Source organism: Colletotrichum navitas, assembly GCF_030913465.1.
Source record: "Colletotrichum navitas strain CBS 125086 chromosome Unknown LY79scaffold_15, whole genome shotgun sequence".
NCBI classification, from domain to species: Eukaryota; Fungi; Ascomycota; class Sordariomycetes; order Glomerellales; family Glomerellaceae; genus Colletotrichum; species Colletotrichum navitas.
This window is the reverse complement of record NW_026850561.1, coordinates 296,769-309,829: the sequence shown is the minus strand read 5'-3', so window position 1 is coordinate 309,829 and position 13,061 is coordinate 296,769. Positions and strand designations below refer to the sequence as shown.

At 54.7% G+C, this 13,061-nt stretch overlaps 4 protein-coding genes across 4 annotated transcripts; 2 read left to right on the top strand and 2 right to left on the bottom strand.

Moving 5' to 3' along the window:
* Positions 1–537: 537 nt before the first annotated feature.
* LY79DRAFT_588534 (muts domain V) lies at positions 538–3,814 on the bottom strand (the record flags this gene model as incomplete). Its single annotated transcript, XM_060560925.1, has 9 exons — positions 538–1,082; positions 1,135–1,283; positions 1,333–1,607; positions 1,664–2,064; positions 2,156–2,243; positions 2,294–2,563; positions 2,614–2,654; positions 2,705–3,026; positions 3,077–3,814. 9 exons carry the CDS (start codon positions 3,812–3,814, stop codon positions 538–540), a joined length of 2,829 nt encoding a protein of 942 aa, XP_060416552.1.
* Positions 3,815–4,196: 382 nt separating this feature from the next.
* Positions 4,197–6,225, top strand: LY79DRAFT_701912 (uncharacterized protein). The gene is made up of 2 exons (XM_060564932.1): positions 4,197–4,803; positions 4,856–6,225. The coding sequence occupies exons 1-2, from the start codon at positions 4,377–4,379 to the stop codon at positions 5,848–5,850; spliced, it is 1,422 nt and encodes a 473-aa protein (XP_060416551.1). The 5' UTR covers positions 4,197–4,376; the 3' UTR covers positions 5,851–6,225.
* Positions 6,226–8,256, top strand: LY79DRAFT_602836 (WD domain-containing protein). The gene is made up of 2 exons (XM_060561857.1): positions 6,226–6,721; positions 6,831–8,256. Exons 1-2 carry the CDS (start codon positions 6,497–6,499, stop codon positions 8,154–8,156), a joined length of 1,551 nt encoding a protein of 516 aa, XP_060416550.1. The 5' UTR covers positions 6,226–6,496; the 3' UTR covers positions 8,157–8,256.
* A 3,582-nt stretch (positions 8,257–11,838) lies between these two features.
* Positions 11,839–12,685, bottom strand: LY79DRAFT_101239 (uncharacterized protein). The gene is made up of 2 exons (XM_060550627.1): positions 12,209–12,685; positions 11,839–12,115 (listed from the first exon to the last, which is right to left on the bottom strand). The coding sequence occupies exons 1-2, from the start codon at positions 12,604–12,606 to the stop codon at positions 12,055–12,057; spliced, it is 459 nt and encodes a 152-aa protein (XP_060416549.1). The 5' UTR covers positions 12,607–12,685; the 3' UTR covers positions 11,839–12,054.
* Between the last annotated feature and the right edge of the window lie 376 nt (positions 12,686–13,061).

Genomic DNA, 13,061 nt, shown 5'->3' with positions numbered 1-13,061 from the left:
GTTAAGAACAGCACAAGAAATTGTGGGCGGAGGAAGAAAGCAAGCAAGGGCGGGTGCTCCCTTCCTGCCGGCGCACCTTGGTGCAACAACATCTCGAGGGAAGGCGCGCATATACACAGGTAATTATTCATCACTTTCCTTTAAAATCCTAGGAAGAAAAAAGGCCGACAATGTCTCAGTTTCGCAACGTCAAAGGATTCGAGTACGTCTCTCTGTTTCTATGGCAGTACGCCCTCTTCCTACCCATGTGATCAATTCAACCACGACTGCTGTTTCCACTACAAACACTAGATGTAACCCGTCAAAATATAATCCGAAAGGGTAAGTTTGCCACAGACGAGGTCTGTCATTGCTGTTGAACTTTTGAGAGGGATATGAGAGAGAGGCTCTGTGGGCATCTCCAGCTGAATAACAGGGAACCAATTTGACTTCCCCCTACACTACTAACTACCTGTCTTCACTTCCTCATACTTCAGTCCCGAACCTCCTCTATCAAGTCAACGACAAGCCCAAGACGACAAGACAAGCTCAACTGCTTCAAAGAAAATCCACATCAACAGCGTCGAAGACGTCTTCATTATCGAACGAGCCGTCTTCGCCAGTCCGTCCCATCTCGTTTCCGTCAATTATTTCGCTGTCATTCGCTATCTCTTCGCTGCTGTCCACTCTGTTCTCAGCAAACTCGTTCTCGATCGCGTCCATGCGCAATATGAACTCCTCTCGCAGACGAATAAGGTAGCTCTTCATGGCAGACTCATCTAACTCTGAGTTACTGACCTGCTTCAGGTGGTCATGCAAATTGAGGATAAGCTTCCGTCGGTTCAATGTCTTTCTTGTTTCGGAACCCATCTTCTTTTTTTCTCTTCGCTGTCGTAACGAGACGGCGACTTGCTCCGCCACCTCGAGAAACCGTTTTGGAAACGGCATGGCTTTCGCAAGCATGATCCCATACATTGAGTCGTTGGTCTTTCCAGATTCCACTTTATAAAGCATCGTCATCTTGGGCAAGTTATCAGCTGTCGTTGAGATCTGCGTAGCGAGGTGAAGGTTCAGCACTCCGGGGTGGTTGGCAAGAACATCGGCTGCTTGAGGTTAGCTCGAGGCAGATCACCGGCAATCTTTTGTAATTCTTACCAAGCTCTGTGAAATGCGTTGCAAACCAAACGACTGCATGACTTTGAATAAGTGCCTCTGCCATGGCTAGCGCGATAGCAAGTCCATCCCGGGTACTCGTGGCTCGACCAAGTTCATCGATAATGACAATACTTCTATCGGTGACGTTGCTGGCGATTGTTAGCATCGAGCCATGATCTTGCACGGGCCAATATCAACCTGAGAATGAATGCCATCTCCCGCATTTCCAGAGAAAATCTTGACATGTTGGACTCAATCTTGTCATCCGTCGTCACGCGCGCAAAGATGTTGTGAACAATAGCAAAGCTGGCATATTCGGCTGGCACAAAGCACCCAATTTGCGCCATTATCTGCAGCAAAGCGATGCTCCTAATGTACGTGGTCTTGCCGCTCATGTTGCATCCGGTGACGACGTGGAAGCGATACTCATCGGTGGCGTAATAGTCATTGGGAACAAAATGGTCTCTCAAGCTCTGCTCTGTAGTTAGTCTTGTATGGACGAAAGTGATGGATGACTGAAGTTCCGAACCTTGTCCAGGATTGGGTGCCTGGCCGCCTTCATTGCTAGAGTGTCCGATATCTCGGGTCGCCTCCAGTCGTTAGTGGAACTTGATTGCGCGAACGATGCGAGCATGTCGAGTAGAGCGATGCTGTCGCAGACGCGGTAAAGTGGCTGCAGCTGGGTTCGGATACTGTCTATAAGATCTTGAATCACCTTGTCGCTTAACATAACAACTTCAGCGACGGAATCAGCAATTCTCTGATTGAGCTTCTTGAGTCGGACGGTCAGACATTCAATGTAAGGTCCCTTTCGAGTCTGGTTGACAAGGACAGGCGGAATTGGGTGATTCTCGAAGTCAACCGCCCGTAGCCTAACCCAATACTTGCGGCCTGTGTCATACCGGAGGTCGGCTTCAATATTGTATTCATCTGCAGAGCGATGGGCATCAGAACGGGACAAAAATAACAAGCAGGGGAACGGCAGATCAGTGTCGATTCCAATCTAAGCCGTGACACTTACTATTCAGCTCCTCAACATGACTGTGTACATCGTTGGTGTTTTCTTTGTATGCTTGTCGAGCGACATCGAGAAGACCATTGACTCCAGACTGATAGCGGGTCAGTACAATCACCGTAGAAAGGAGAGGATCATACCTGCCTTTACTGCAAAGGTTCTCTGGTTCCGGAGGTCGAGGGCCGACTTTACGTATGTGACGTCTTCGATGATGCCCTCATAGATAAGGTTTCTGACAGTTTCTGTAAGTTCAGGTTGACAAAGATCTCGTATCTTGATCAGGAGGGGGCTTGTAGCAGGCCTCAGTGCTTGATATATTGTAGGAACGGCGTCTAAAAATGTTTTCACCATCAGGATATGGTTCATTGCTCTCTCAGATGCTTCCACTGATGGCTTGTTTGGTATGATGACGAGCTGGGGTTGTTAACTGGCTGATTGAGAAGGGGGGTCTCAGTGTTCCCCACCTGTGTCAATACACGTTCGATGTCGAGGACGGATTTTAGCGCTTGAACTAGTTAGCATCGAATGGTATGAGCGAAATGAATATCATGAAACCTTCTCGAATTTCAAGGAACATTCCATGGTTATCAAGGAGCTCCTCCAAAGCATCATAGCGTGGCACAAGATATGACTCTTTGAGAGTTGATGGTTGGAGAAGATTGCTCCGAAGCACTCGACTGCCCATTGGTGTTCTAGTGTGCTTGAGAATACCAAAAAGGCTATCTTTGGATTTCGAATCGCGAAGGTTCCGCAGGATTTCAAGGGATATGATGGCGGACACGTCGATCATCATGGTATCCTCAGATGGCTGATATCGTATGCGCAGAGAATGGGGTATGATGCGCAAAGAGAACTCGAGTTCTACAAACTTGATGGCCTCAATTACGGTCAGAAACTTTCGAAAACCTCAAAAGGGGAGCTTCTCACTGCAGAGAAAGAGCACGTCGCGAAAAAGCTGCCGCCAATCGCTACTTTGACGGCTTCTGCATCCTCTCGGAAGGCCAGGGTCTGGATGTAGTCGAGTCCTCCCACTTCCGACCAATGCTTTCGGTCGAAAGAAATAATCTTGGCATCTGGCATGTGCTCCTCAATATGACTGTAGAGCCTAGATTTCGGATTAGGTGGGCAGCATGAACTGACGATCAGGACATGTGACGGTTCCGTGATTTGAAGTTTATGCAGAGTTCGGACGAAGAACCTGCTATCTGATATTTGGCTGAGAATGGCCTCGCCAGTGTCGACATTGAAGAATGCAACACCGACGGCAGGTGTTATTCCACGACCCTCGTTTAGCGCGCACACGATGGTGTATTTCTCACTATGGGGGAGGAAAGGTGTTTGCGAGGTGCGGCTGGTGTAGGAAGTACTTGGCCGCGTTATGACAGATCGGCTTGCTGCCTGACTTTCATCATCGTGATCGTAATCAGTGCTTGAAGTGTAGTTTGTCTTGGAGACAAGCTCTTTCGAGGACGATGACACCGTCATTCCCGTTGAAGCAGCGTCTCCTCTCGGAGCTGCTGAGAGACCATCTCTCTCGGAGGTACCCTGGGAGAAGTAGGAAGAAGCCCGCAGATAATACCCTTGAGCGGGTGAAGAGTTTGTAGCGAAAGAATTTCGATTCGAATCCCAAGACTCCGTCGAGGCTGGCACGTGCTGGCGGTTCATCTTGACAGGTAGGCTCAGTGGTCAGTATACGACTCTTTGAAAGGGATGTGCAGTAAAAGAGGTCTCTCAACGGAGGAGAACAAAGCTGGAAACCAACAGAAGAAACACATGCTCTCTTTCTAGAGTATAGAGCGAGCGAGATGTCGTTGGAAAGATGGAACACAACCACGCACCGAATTGACAGTCGCGAACCAGCACTCCTTCCCGACTTACACGGCGAACCGGAGTTGTCCCGACCGAGTTTGGAGGTGGAGCCACAACGACCAGCCACAGGAAGCACAGACCATGTCTATCCTTACGAGCAAGGAAACACCCCAGCCACAAATGTGATCGCGAAAGGTGGAGTCATCTCGTCATTCCCCGTGGCCCCGATACGTCTGGAAGAGTTTGCTACAGGCCATTACAGCAATCCGCACAGCTCTCCGCCGCCGCATCGCGTCGCGCCGCGACACCACGACTCGAAACCCCCCATCTTAAATCCGTCCTCGACTGCTTCGAGGCTGGGAGCGCGAGCCGAAGCCATTGCGACACTGGTTTCCAGTCGCCGCCGCTCGCCGACAGCATGTTCGGCATCTTGGGTGCCCGCGACCGCAACGACGGCACGGAGGAATATGCCTCGTTCGACGAGCTGTTCGCCGCACTCAAGTCGCGCATGCAGAAAGACGGCTACAAGGTCGTCAAGTCGCGCACCCATCGCAACAAGGTCGGCGGCACCTACGAGAAGGGCAGCGAGGTCGTCCGATGCGACCTCGTGTGCGACCGAGGTGGACAGCCGTACAAGTGCACCGCGACGCAGCTCAAGACGTCGACGAAGAAGACCAACTGCCCGTGGAAGGCCAAGGCCGTGAATCGCAAGACCTTGGGGAAATGGATCTTGACAATCATATGCAGCGAACATAACCATGAGGCACGAACCCCCGACCCGCCGACCGACGAGGAAGATGCCGATGCAGAGGGAGACGCCGACATTGTCCAGGACGCACCAGCTGGTATGTTTTCCCTCAAGGCCCGCGAGCTGTCGACACATACTCATTTGAACAGTTTCTGAAGTACAGAGTTCTGGCCCGGCGCCAGATCCTACGACAGCTGCCCTACTCGCAGTTGTCGGCGTTACGCCTAACACGATGCGACTTACCGGCGACGTCTTCCACAACTTCAAAACAGAATATCGAAAAATGTCGAAGCCAGAACGGTTAGGCATACTTGCACAGTTGCAACTACGTATAGCGGCCATTTACGCTGTCGAGAACGAAGACATGCAGAGGCAAGAACGGCAGGCCAGACAGGAGAAGAAGCATCAAGAGATTGAAGAGAACAGACGTAAGTCGCAAAGCGCGCAACAGCAACAACCACAGCAACAGCCACAGTCACAGCAGCAACCACAACAGCCGCAGGCACAACAGCAACAACAGCAGCAACAGCAACCACAGCAACCACCACAGCAACCACCACCACCACAGCAGCAGCAGCAGCAGCAGCAGCAGCAGCAAGCGATGCCTCAACAACAGCATCAGCTTCAGCATCAACAGGTACAGCAACAACAACAACAACAACACCAGCAGCGTCAACAGCACCAACAGTCGCAAGTGCAGAATCATAATCATAACCACAACCACAACCACGTCCAGCAACAGTTGAACCAGATGTCTCGGGACGGCATGACGGGGATGCCAAAACACCCGTTCGAACAGAACCCCCACGATGAGCACGTCCAGTATCGGGACCGCCAAGCTGAGATGGAGGAAAGGAACCAGAGGACAATGCAGATGCGCGGGCAGCAAATGAACAACGCATTCCAGCAGAACGCCGTCCAGCAAACGCCCATCCCGGTGCCCCAGTTCGGCATACAGTCCGGCATGCAGTCGGCGCCACCCAATGCAGCAGTGTTCCGCCACTACGCGGGGACGCCGGTCAACAACGCCGTTCCGCAGGGAGGTGCCGGGGGTTCGCCGGCCACCGGGTCGAAGCGGCGCGGCCGGCCCAAGAAGACAAACATGGATCAGAGCCTCGACGCCAGTCTTCACATGACGAGGTAGCAGTGGGGGCCCGAGAGGGCCAAGAAGAGAGCAGTAATGCGCCAGAAGTAGGCAGGCTCGGTATTTAATATGAACCGGGGGAAGGGCGGAGCGGGCTTAGGTATGGATGACTACGTACGACTGGGAGGATTTGGGGAATGGCGTTTATAGGGAGATCAGTGCAGCAGCTGACTGGACATGCTTTCTTTCTTATGTTTGAAAAAGCACACATATATGGAGAGAGGTGGAAGAGGATCCGCAAGGATGACTTGCCCTCGGTAGTTTTTGTTTTTCCCCCCATCATCTGAACATACCTAGAGAGGAGGCTTTCCTGTCTTATCTGTCAGTACCTATGCTCTCGCTACCTAACAGAGTCTTCCTATGGCCTCGCCCACGCTTGTTAGCGCTGACGTTTTTTTTCCTTCTATATTTTTTTTCCAGGGTACGGAGTACATTGAGTTACCTACCGTCGCAACCACGGGCAAGTTTTAGCCGGTGGTCCGTCCCCTGGTTCACCGCGCGGGTGGTTCCCCCACACACACCCCCCGGTCCCTTTTTCACAAAATTTCTGCCCCACCATCCCGCATCGCCGCCTTCTGAAATATTTCCAACAAACCCGCTCGACGAACCGACTGACTGACCGACCGACGAAAGCCAGCATCGCAACATGTCGACGGTGGTACCCCCGCCCTCGAAGCGCCAGAAGCGCGAGACCCTCGCCAAGACCCAGACGCAGCAGGATGTCACCGCCGTCGCGCCCGGGCTCGAGGGCTCGTTCAAGGCCCGCTTCGTCGACGGCGACGGACAGCAGCTGGCCGAGGTGATCGAGGTGCCCCTCGCCGACGCCTCGGAGAAGAACCTCACGCTCCTCCTCAACACTCTGCAAGGCAAGGTCAGTCAAAATCCCCGTTCACCTGTCCACCCCTCCCTCCTCCTCCTCCTCCTCCCCCCTGCCCCGCGATCAACAGTCGCCGTCATCGCCGTCTAACACCGAAACGCAGAACAGAGAGGACTTCCTCCCGTATAAATTCCGAATCCACATCCCCGACTCCGACATCGTCGTCGACCAGTACCCCACCAACCTCCTTGAGCTCCTCCGCAGCCATGGCGTCGCGAACCCCTTCGAGACCACAGTCACCCTCAGCGCCGAGCCCCAGGCCGTGTTCAAGGTGCAGGCCGTCACGCGCATGGCCCACCGCATCCCCGGCCACGGCGAGGCCATCCTCGCCGCGCAGTTCTCCCCCGAGACCAGCAAGCGGCTCGCGACCGGCGGCGGCGACAAGACGGCCCGGATATGGGACACGGAGACGGGCACCCCCAAGTTCACCCTCGCCGGCCACGCCGGCTGGGTCCTCTGCGTCGCCTGGTCCGCCGACGGCCGCCGCCTCGCCACGGGGAGCATGGACAAGACGGTCCGCCTCTGGAACCCGGACAATGGCGCCGCCGTCGGCCAGCCGCTGGCCGGCCACGCCAAATGGGTCACCAACATCGCCTGGGAACCCTACCACCTCTGGCGCGACGGCACCCCGCGCCTCGCCAGCGCCAGCAAGGACGCCACGGTGCGCATCTGGGTCGTCAACACGGGCCGGACGGAGCACGTCCTCTCGGGCCACAAGAGCAGCGTCAGCTGCGTCAAGTGGGGCGGCACCGGCCTCGTCTACACGGGCAGCCACGACAAGACCGTCAAGGTCTGGGACGCCGTCAAGGGCACCCTCGTCCACACCCTCTCGTCCCACGCCCACTGGGTCAACCACCTCGCCCTCTCGACCGAGTTCGCCCTCCGTACCGGCTTCTTCGACCACACCCCGACCCCCGACGGCGAGGACGCCCGCCGCGCCAAGGCCAAGGAGCGTTTCGAGAAGGCCGCCCGGCTCCAGGGCAAGGTCGCCGAGCGCCTCGTCTCGGCCAGCGACGACTTCACCATGTACCTCTGGGACCCCTCGCAGGGCACCAAGCCCGTGGCGCGCATGCTGGGCCACCAGAAGCAGGTCAACCACGTCACCTTCTCGCCCGACGGCACCCTCATCGCCAGCGCCGGCTGGGACAACCACACCAAGATCTGGAGCGCCCGCGACGGCAAGTTCATCAACACGCTGCGCGGCCACGTCGCCCCCGTCTACCAGTGCGCCTTCTCGGCCGACTCGCGTCTGCTCGTCACGGCGTCCAAGGATACCACGCTCAAGGTGTGGTCCATGGCCACGTGCAAGCTGCAGGTCGACCTCCCGGGCCACCAGGACGAGGTGTACGCCGTCGACTGGAGCCCGAGGGATGGCATGCGCGTGGGCAGCGGCGGTAAGGATAAGGCCGTTCGGCTGTGGTGTCACTAGAAGAGGTCCGCGCTCGTCGCGTGTGGTTGGTTGCGGTGGATGATGGGTTTTGTTTCGGCATCTAGGCATACGGATACATAAAAGAGAATATATACCCCCTTTTTTCACACTTGGCGAGCAACAATTTCTCCTCCTCCATCCTTTGGTAGCCGGTTGTGTTTGCCATTGCGCCTGAACCATCCAGTAGCCGCAGGGCATGTTTGGACATGGCCATTTCTACTATGCACCCGCGCCACCCTCAGGGGGGATGCCGCTCGACTAAGACCCTCTTCATCTGTCGTCTGCCCCCGTAGCTCGGCGATTGACTATATTGCTTCGTCTAGCCGCTTGAGCTGAGACGTGTGTCTAGCACGCGGATAAGTCTACTCCAGCATGGCCCTCATGGAATCTTGCGATATTGCCATGAAGCTGTGCGTTTCCCGATGACTTTACGCAGCCTGGCCTGTGCGAGACGTGTGCCTGACACCGGGCCCATGAAATGATGCCGTTCTTCGGTAGGGAAAGCTCCGGGGACACCAGGGAGAGTGTCTAGTACAAGTTTGTATCTGTCGTGGAGATTACCAACGACACCATATCGTCAAGCGGCGGGACTGTTAATCATAAGTACGTAATGACCAGCCCTCGATTGCATCCTCAACGCCCAGACAATCGACCTCTGCCCAATGATAGTCGAGACCTCTCACTATATTTATTCTCGTTTAGTCATTCGCAGGCCCTTGATGTGTCTTCAGTCTAGGCGAGAGGACGGGACCAACCCTAAGATGCATCAGGCCCGGTTCCACCCGTCAATTTCGGCTCCGATCGCGGGTCAACGGAGTCGCATCGGGCCTTCCCCCGCAGCATATTGGACAGGATGTGACGGAATATTGGCGTTTGCGCCGTGTACCAGGTCATCTACTGACCGAGTCAAGCCATGATATCATCTATCACTCCCCAGCCTTTAAGAAAGTCAAATGTCGATGCGGAGACCATCCATTTTCTTTTTGTCACCAGAGCTCTACGGCGTTTCTTCCTCTTGCCGGAGCATTTCGAACCATCACATGCACGCAACGCGTGGGGACGGTGTATCATTACATGAAAATCTCCACACATGAACTGATCATCATCCGTGCCTCTCGATCCCCTGCAGAACTCGCCGATCTCAAAAGCGAGAGCAAGCGGCCATGTTCGCTGTTATGGCAGCCACGGGGTCACGCGTCCATTGAATTAGAGCGCCTTCGTACTACTTGAATGTAGAAAAGAACGAGTCAAAATGCTCCGAAATGTAGGCCATGCCAGAGAGGCTGAAAAGACGCGCCTCGCCGTAAGTCGAATGCTGCATGTTCTTCTGCAACATGGCCTTGGCGGTATCCGTCAAGCCCGACCATCCATCCCATCTGCCCAGGGGCGGCCTTTCCATCCAACATCTCTCCGCATCAAGGGAGGCCGCCTGTGTTAGGGTACAAAACTGCTCTACTGGTGGGGTGTGCCATTTCGGCATCAATTCTGACATGACTGTGATGGCAATGTGCTGCAGAAAGCAACGCCAGCGCTTTGGCGGAATGACAGGGCCGGGCCGCCCCTAGTAAGCCATCACGGCGAGGCCGTTGTCGTTTCAAGCCGAACTTCTGGCCCTTTGGGCCGAATGACCGACAGTCTAATGAAGCTTTGGGACATTGGGATGTGGATACCAGAACAAGAGTTTTGGTCAAAAGGGTGGCCTCAGAAAACCCAAGATGAATCTTGTGTCGAGCTCAGGCCTAGGAAGAGCGTTCTGAGCAAAACAGGCACCAAAAGTTCTGTCAGAAATGATGGGGTCCTTTTCCGCATCCAAGTAGCTGGGCACATGCAAAACGGCTAGGTTGCAGCCAGCGCTGGGGAAAACAAGACCGGGCTTGGTTCGCTGTCGGTTAAGTTCAAGGCTGCGCTTTCGTTGACGACACATCTGCTAGTCCTGACGCGCTTGCGAATCTGAAAATTGGCTGCTTGCCATCTGGTATTTAGCCTACCTATAGAAGCTGTAAGAACTAAGAGAGAGTCCACTGCACCATCGGGAGATTTCGGGCGTGTGCCGTCCATGTGGTTGACTGGAAGCAAATAGTGAGAGCACACAGAGGAATCAATCTGAGGAGTAAAGGTTAGGAGCAGTGCATGGCAACATCGTAGCATGCAGCTGGGGTTGTCAGTTGGAAAAGAGGGTGTGTGGCCGGGGCTGGGATTCGTTCTGCCAGGTGTGTGCGGAGAAATGGAATACCAACTGGATCTGGCTGTGGGGTTTTTCGTCTTATCCGTAAGTCCCCAGCTTCTACACAGATGCCACGGGGCTGATGTGAAAGCTGTGACTGGAGGGAAGATTCCAGATGCGAAGCCAGATCCGTCTTTCGGGATTGATTGGGCAGTGACGGCTACCGGATTTACGACTGTCAGGGTTATCGGCCATGAACGAGGCATTTCCACCGATAGGTGAAGATGTTTTGCTATTTCAGTGCCCAACAAACACCAAGAGGAGCAGTTGGTGATACTTCACTCAATGGTTCAAAGGATCAATGCCGTCGCACTTGCCGATTAGGTATTCGTGTAATCTCTCCCTAGTGAATGCATCCATCGTCGATGTAGTGCTTGAGGGGGGTGTGGGAAATCCAAGGCCGACGACGTGCGACATTCTCATCACCATGGCTGTTCCAGGTGTGGGGTTGGCTTCGACGGACGGGATCAAGAACGGACCCCTCATTTCAGCCGAGGCCTCGACGCCAGATAGCGAGGTGCTATTAGTCGATGCACTAGTTCAATCATCATGCCCAGTGGCCCAGAGTTTGGCAACACGCGTTCAGGTCATGGTTCGGCCCCTCAATTTCTCTTGTCATTACAAACCCCTCATCCCCTCGGCGGGGTTGGTTGAGGGCGAGGACACAGCTGTTGGTGGTGGTGGTGGTGGTGAGGAACTCTTTCGGTGTCCATGCAGCAAGCACATGCTTCCTTCAGACAGGGAAGGGTTTATACAGTAGGCGGGGGAATCTTTGGGGTGTTGATAGGGCCAGCGGATGCGGCAGTGAGTCTTGTCCAACTTCTTCATCAGATAAATAGGTACTGACAGAAGCCCAGAAGGCGAAGTTTCCCCGCCCCGTCCCGCGACCTGTCTGTTGGTGGGCGTTGCCGAGCCATCCCTCCCGTCCAAGTGGATCAATCAATATAGGTGGATAACTGGGCCGAACCAGCCGGCTGATTGATTGAATGACTTGCGTGATGGAGACGGAATGGAGGTCGCTCCCCATCTATGAACGCGTCTCCAGAGAGGTGCGCTTGTTACATGGGCCGAGGTGCCCATCCCGCCGACAGGGGCTCTGGTCTCCAATAGCGACACCAAAGAAAGCGAGGAAGGAGAAACGTGGAACAGGAGTTCGAGCTCGCATGGCGCATGGGCCCGGCCAGGGCCGGCGTTTTTGCCAGGGGTGCCTGGGCATGACTTGGGCATTGTGAAAAGGTGCATAGGAGGTTGCTTGGTCACTCGGTCAAACTCTGGAGGCTCTGATCAACACCCTGCCATGGCCAGCTGTGGTAGCAGGCTTCTTGTCAGATATTGCCATGGTCAAGGTTGTAGAGAAGCTAAACTCGTTAGTCGGCTAAAAGTATGGAACGTCGGAGGTGGTGTCGTTTAGAAGGCTGTCCGGGAGGCTATTTAGGGATCGACATAGCACCAGCCCAATGCGACGTGGACGCGAAAGAACAAGCTCTCAGAATAGAGACACCGAGTTAATTCGGTCAAGAGGACAGCGGGCGACGATATGGTGAGCCTTTGACGACGGGTGCTGGTTCTGGACGAAGCTTCGGAGCAGTACAGGGTGGTTTCAGTGACGACCGAAAACCAAACGTAATGGCCACAAAGAATGGCTGGATGTCTGTTCAGCTAGACCGTATGTTGTCACGCAGAGGCGCGGCAAGCGGCGGCGGACAGTTGAGCAGACAAGATTGCGGTAGTGTATCTGGGAGTGTTCGTCAGCGAGGCGTGGCGGGACGCATGACCAGAGGAGGGCCACGCAACGGGCTGCGAGTGGAAGGCTTTGTCAGTATCTTACTGGCTTGGAGGGTGTTCATCGTGAGGCGAAGCCTGATGCTTTCGGATTCCAAAGTCTATGGTGAGTTGGTGGCAGGGTAGGGCAGGTAGGATGAGGTGCATGTACAAGCTGGAAAGCCGTATGTGCAGGCGGGGACATGCGTGCGTCTCTGGTATCCAGGTAGCTGTCGGCGGCGGCGGCAATCTGACAGAAAGGCACGGGCTACTAGCATGGTGGTATCGGTCAATCATTGGGCGGTGATCGATGCCTTTGCCGAATCTCTTCGAGCAACCACTCAAAGTTGTGGTGGTGGCTGTGATGATTTGTTGGCGTTGAGCGACGAGAGGGATGTGGTGGCGGCGGGAATGGCTGTAGTGGTGGTGTCGTTGTTTAGTGTTAGTGTTTGCGCTTCCCCTCATTCAGCCAGGGAAGAGGAAAGAGAAGCGAAGCTGAAGGGAGATACAATGCCTACAGACAGGGAGTAAGAAAGGGGGATATGGCCGAGCGAAAGACAGGACGACGACGATGTACATCGTACAAAACTGGCTGGTGTAGGAGGGAAGCAGATGCCACATGATCATCGTGATGCCGCCCTGGGCGAGGTACCCAATGTACGTACAGGTACCATAGCTAGGCAGGTGCAGGTACAGGGACTAATTATCTCGCGTCACAACATGCTCTTGCCCTACTCATGGACGTTGGATTTCCGGATGGCAAGTACCTCCCTCCCTCCCTCTGTCCTTCATGGGACCGGTGCGCCTGCCTGCCTGCCTGTCTGCTTGTCTGCCCAATTGTGACATGAGTGGCTTACGACGTGTGGCACTTGTCCAGTTGCAACAACGGCACATTCACCTGTCTACCTACCTACCTACCA

Excerpts from the sequence above, each read along its gene's own strand:
- LY79DRAFT_701912 (XM_060564932.1), top strand. The coding sequence starts at position 4,377 with ATGTTCGGCATCTTGGGTGCCCGCGACCGCAACGACGGCACGGAGGAA. Across the intron at positions 4,804-4,855 it reads TGTCCAGGACGCACCAGCTG|TTTCTGAAGTACAGAGTTCT; the intron begins GTATGTTTTCCC and ends TCATTTGAACAG.
- LY79DRAFT_602836 (XM_060561857.1), top strand. The coding sequence starts at position 6,497 with ATGTCGACGGTGGTACCCCCGCCCTCGAAGCGCCAGAAGCGCGAGACC. Across the intron at positions 6,722-6,830 it reads TCAACACTCTGCAAGGCAAG|AACAGAGAGGACTTCCTCCC; the intron begins GTCAGTCAAAAT and ends ACCGAAACGCAG.
- LY79DRAFT_101239 (XM_060550627.1), bottom strand. The coding sequence starts at position 12,606 with ATGAGGGGAAGCGCAAACACTAACACTAAACAACGACACCACCACTAC. Across the intron at positions 12,116-12,208 it reads GATGAACACCCTCCAAGCCA|ATACACTACCGCAATCTTGT; the intron begins GTAAGATACTGA and ends GAACACTCCCAG.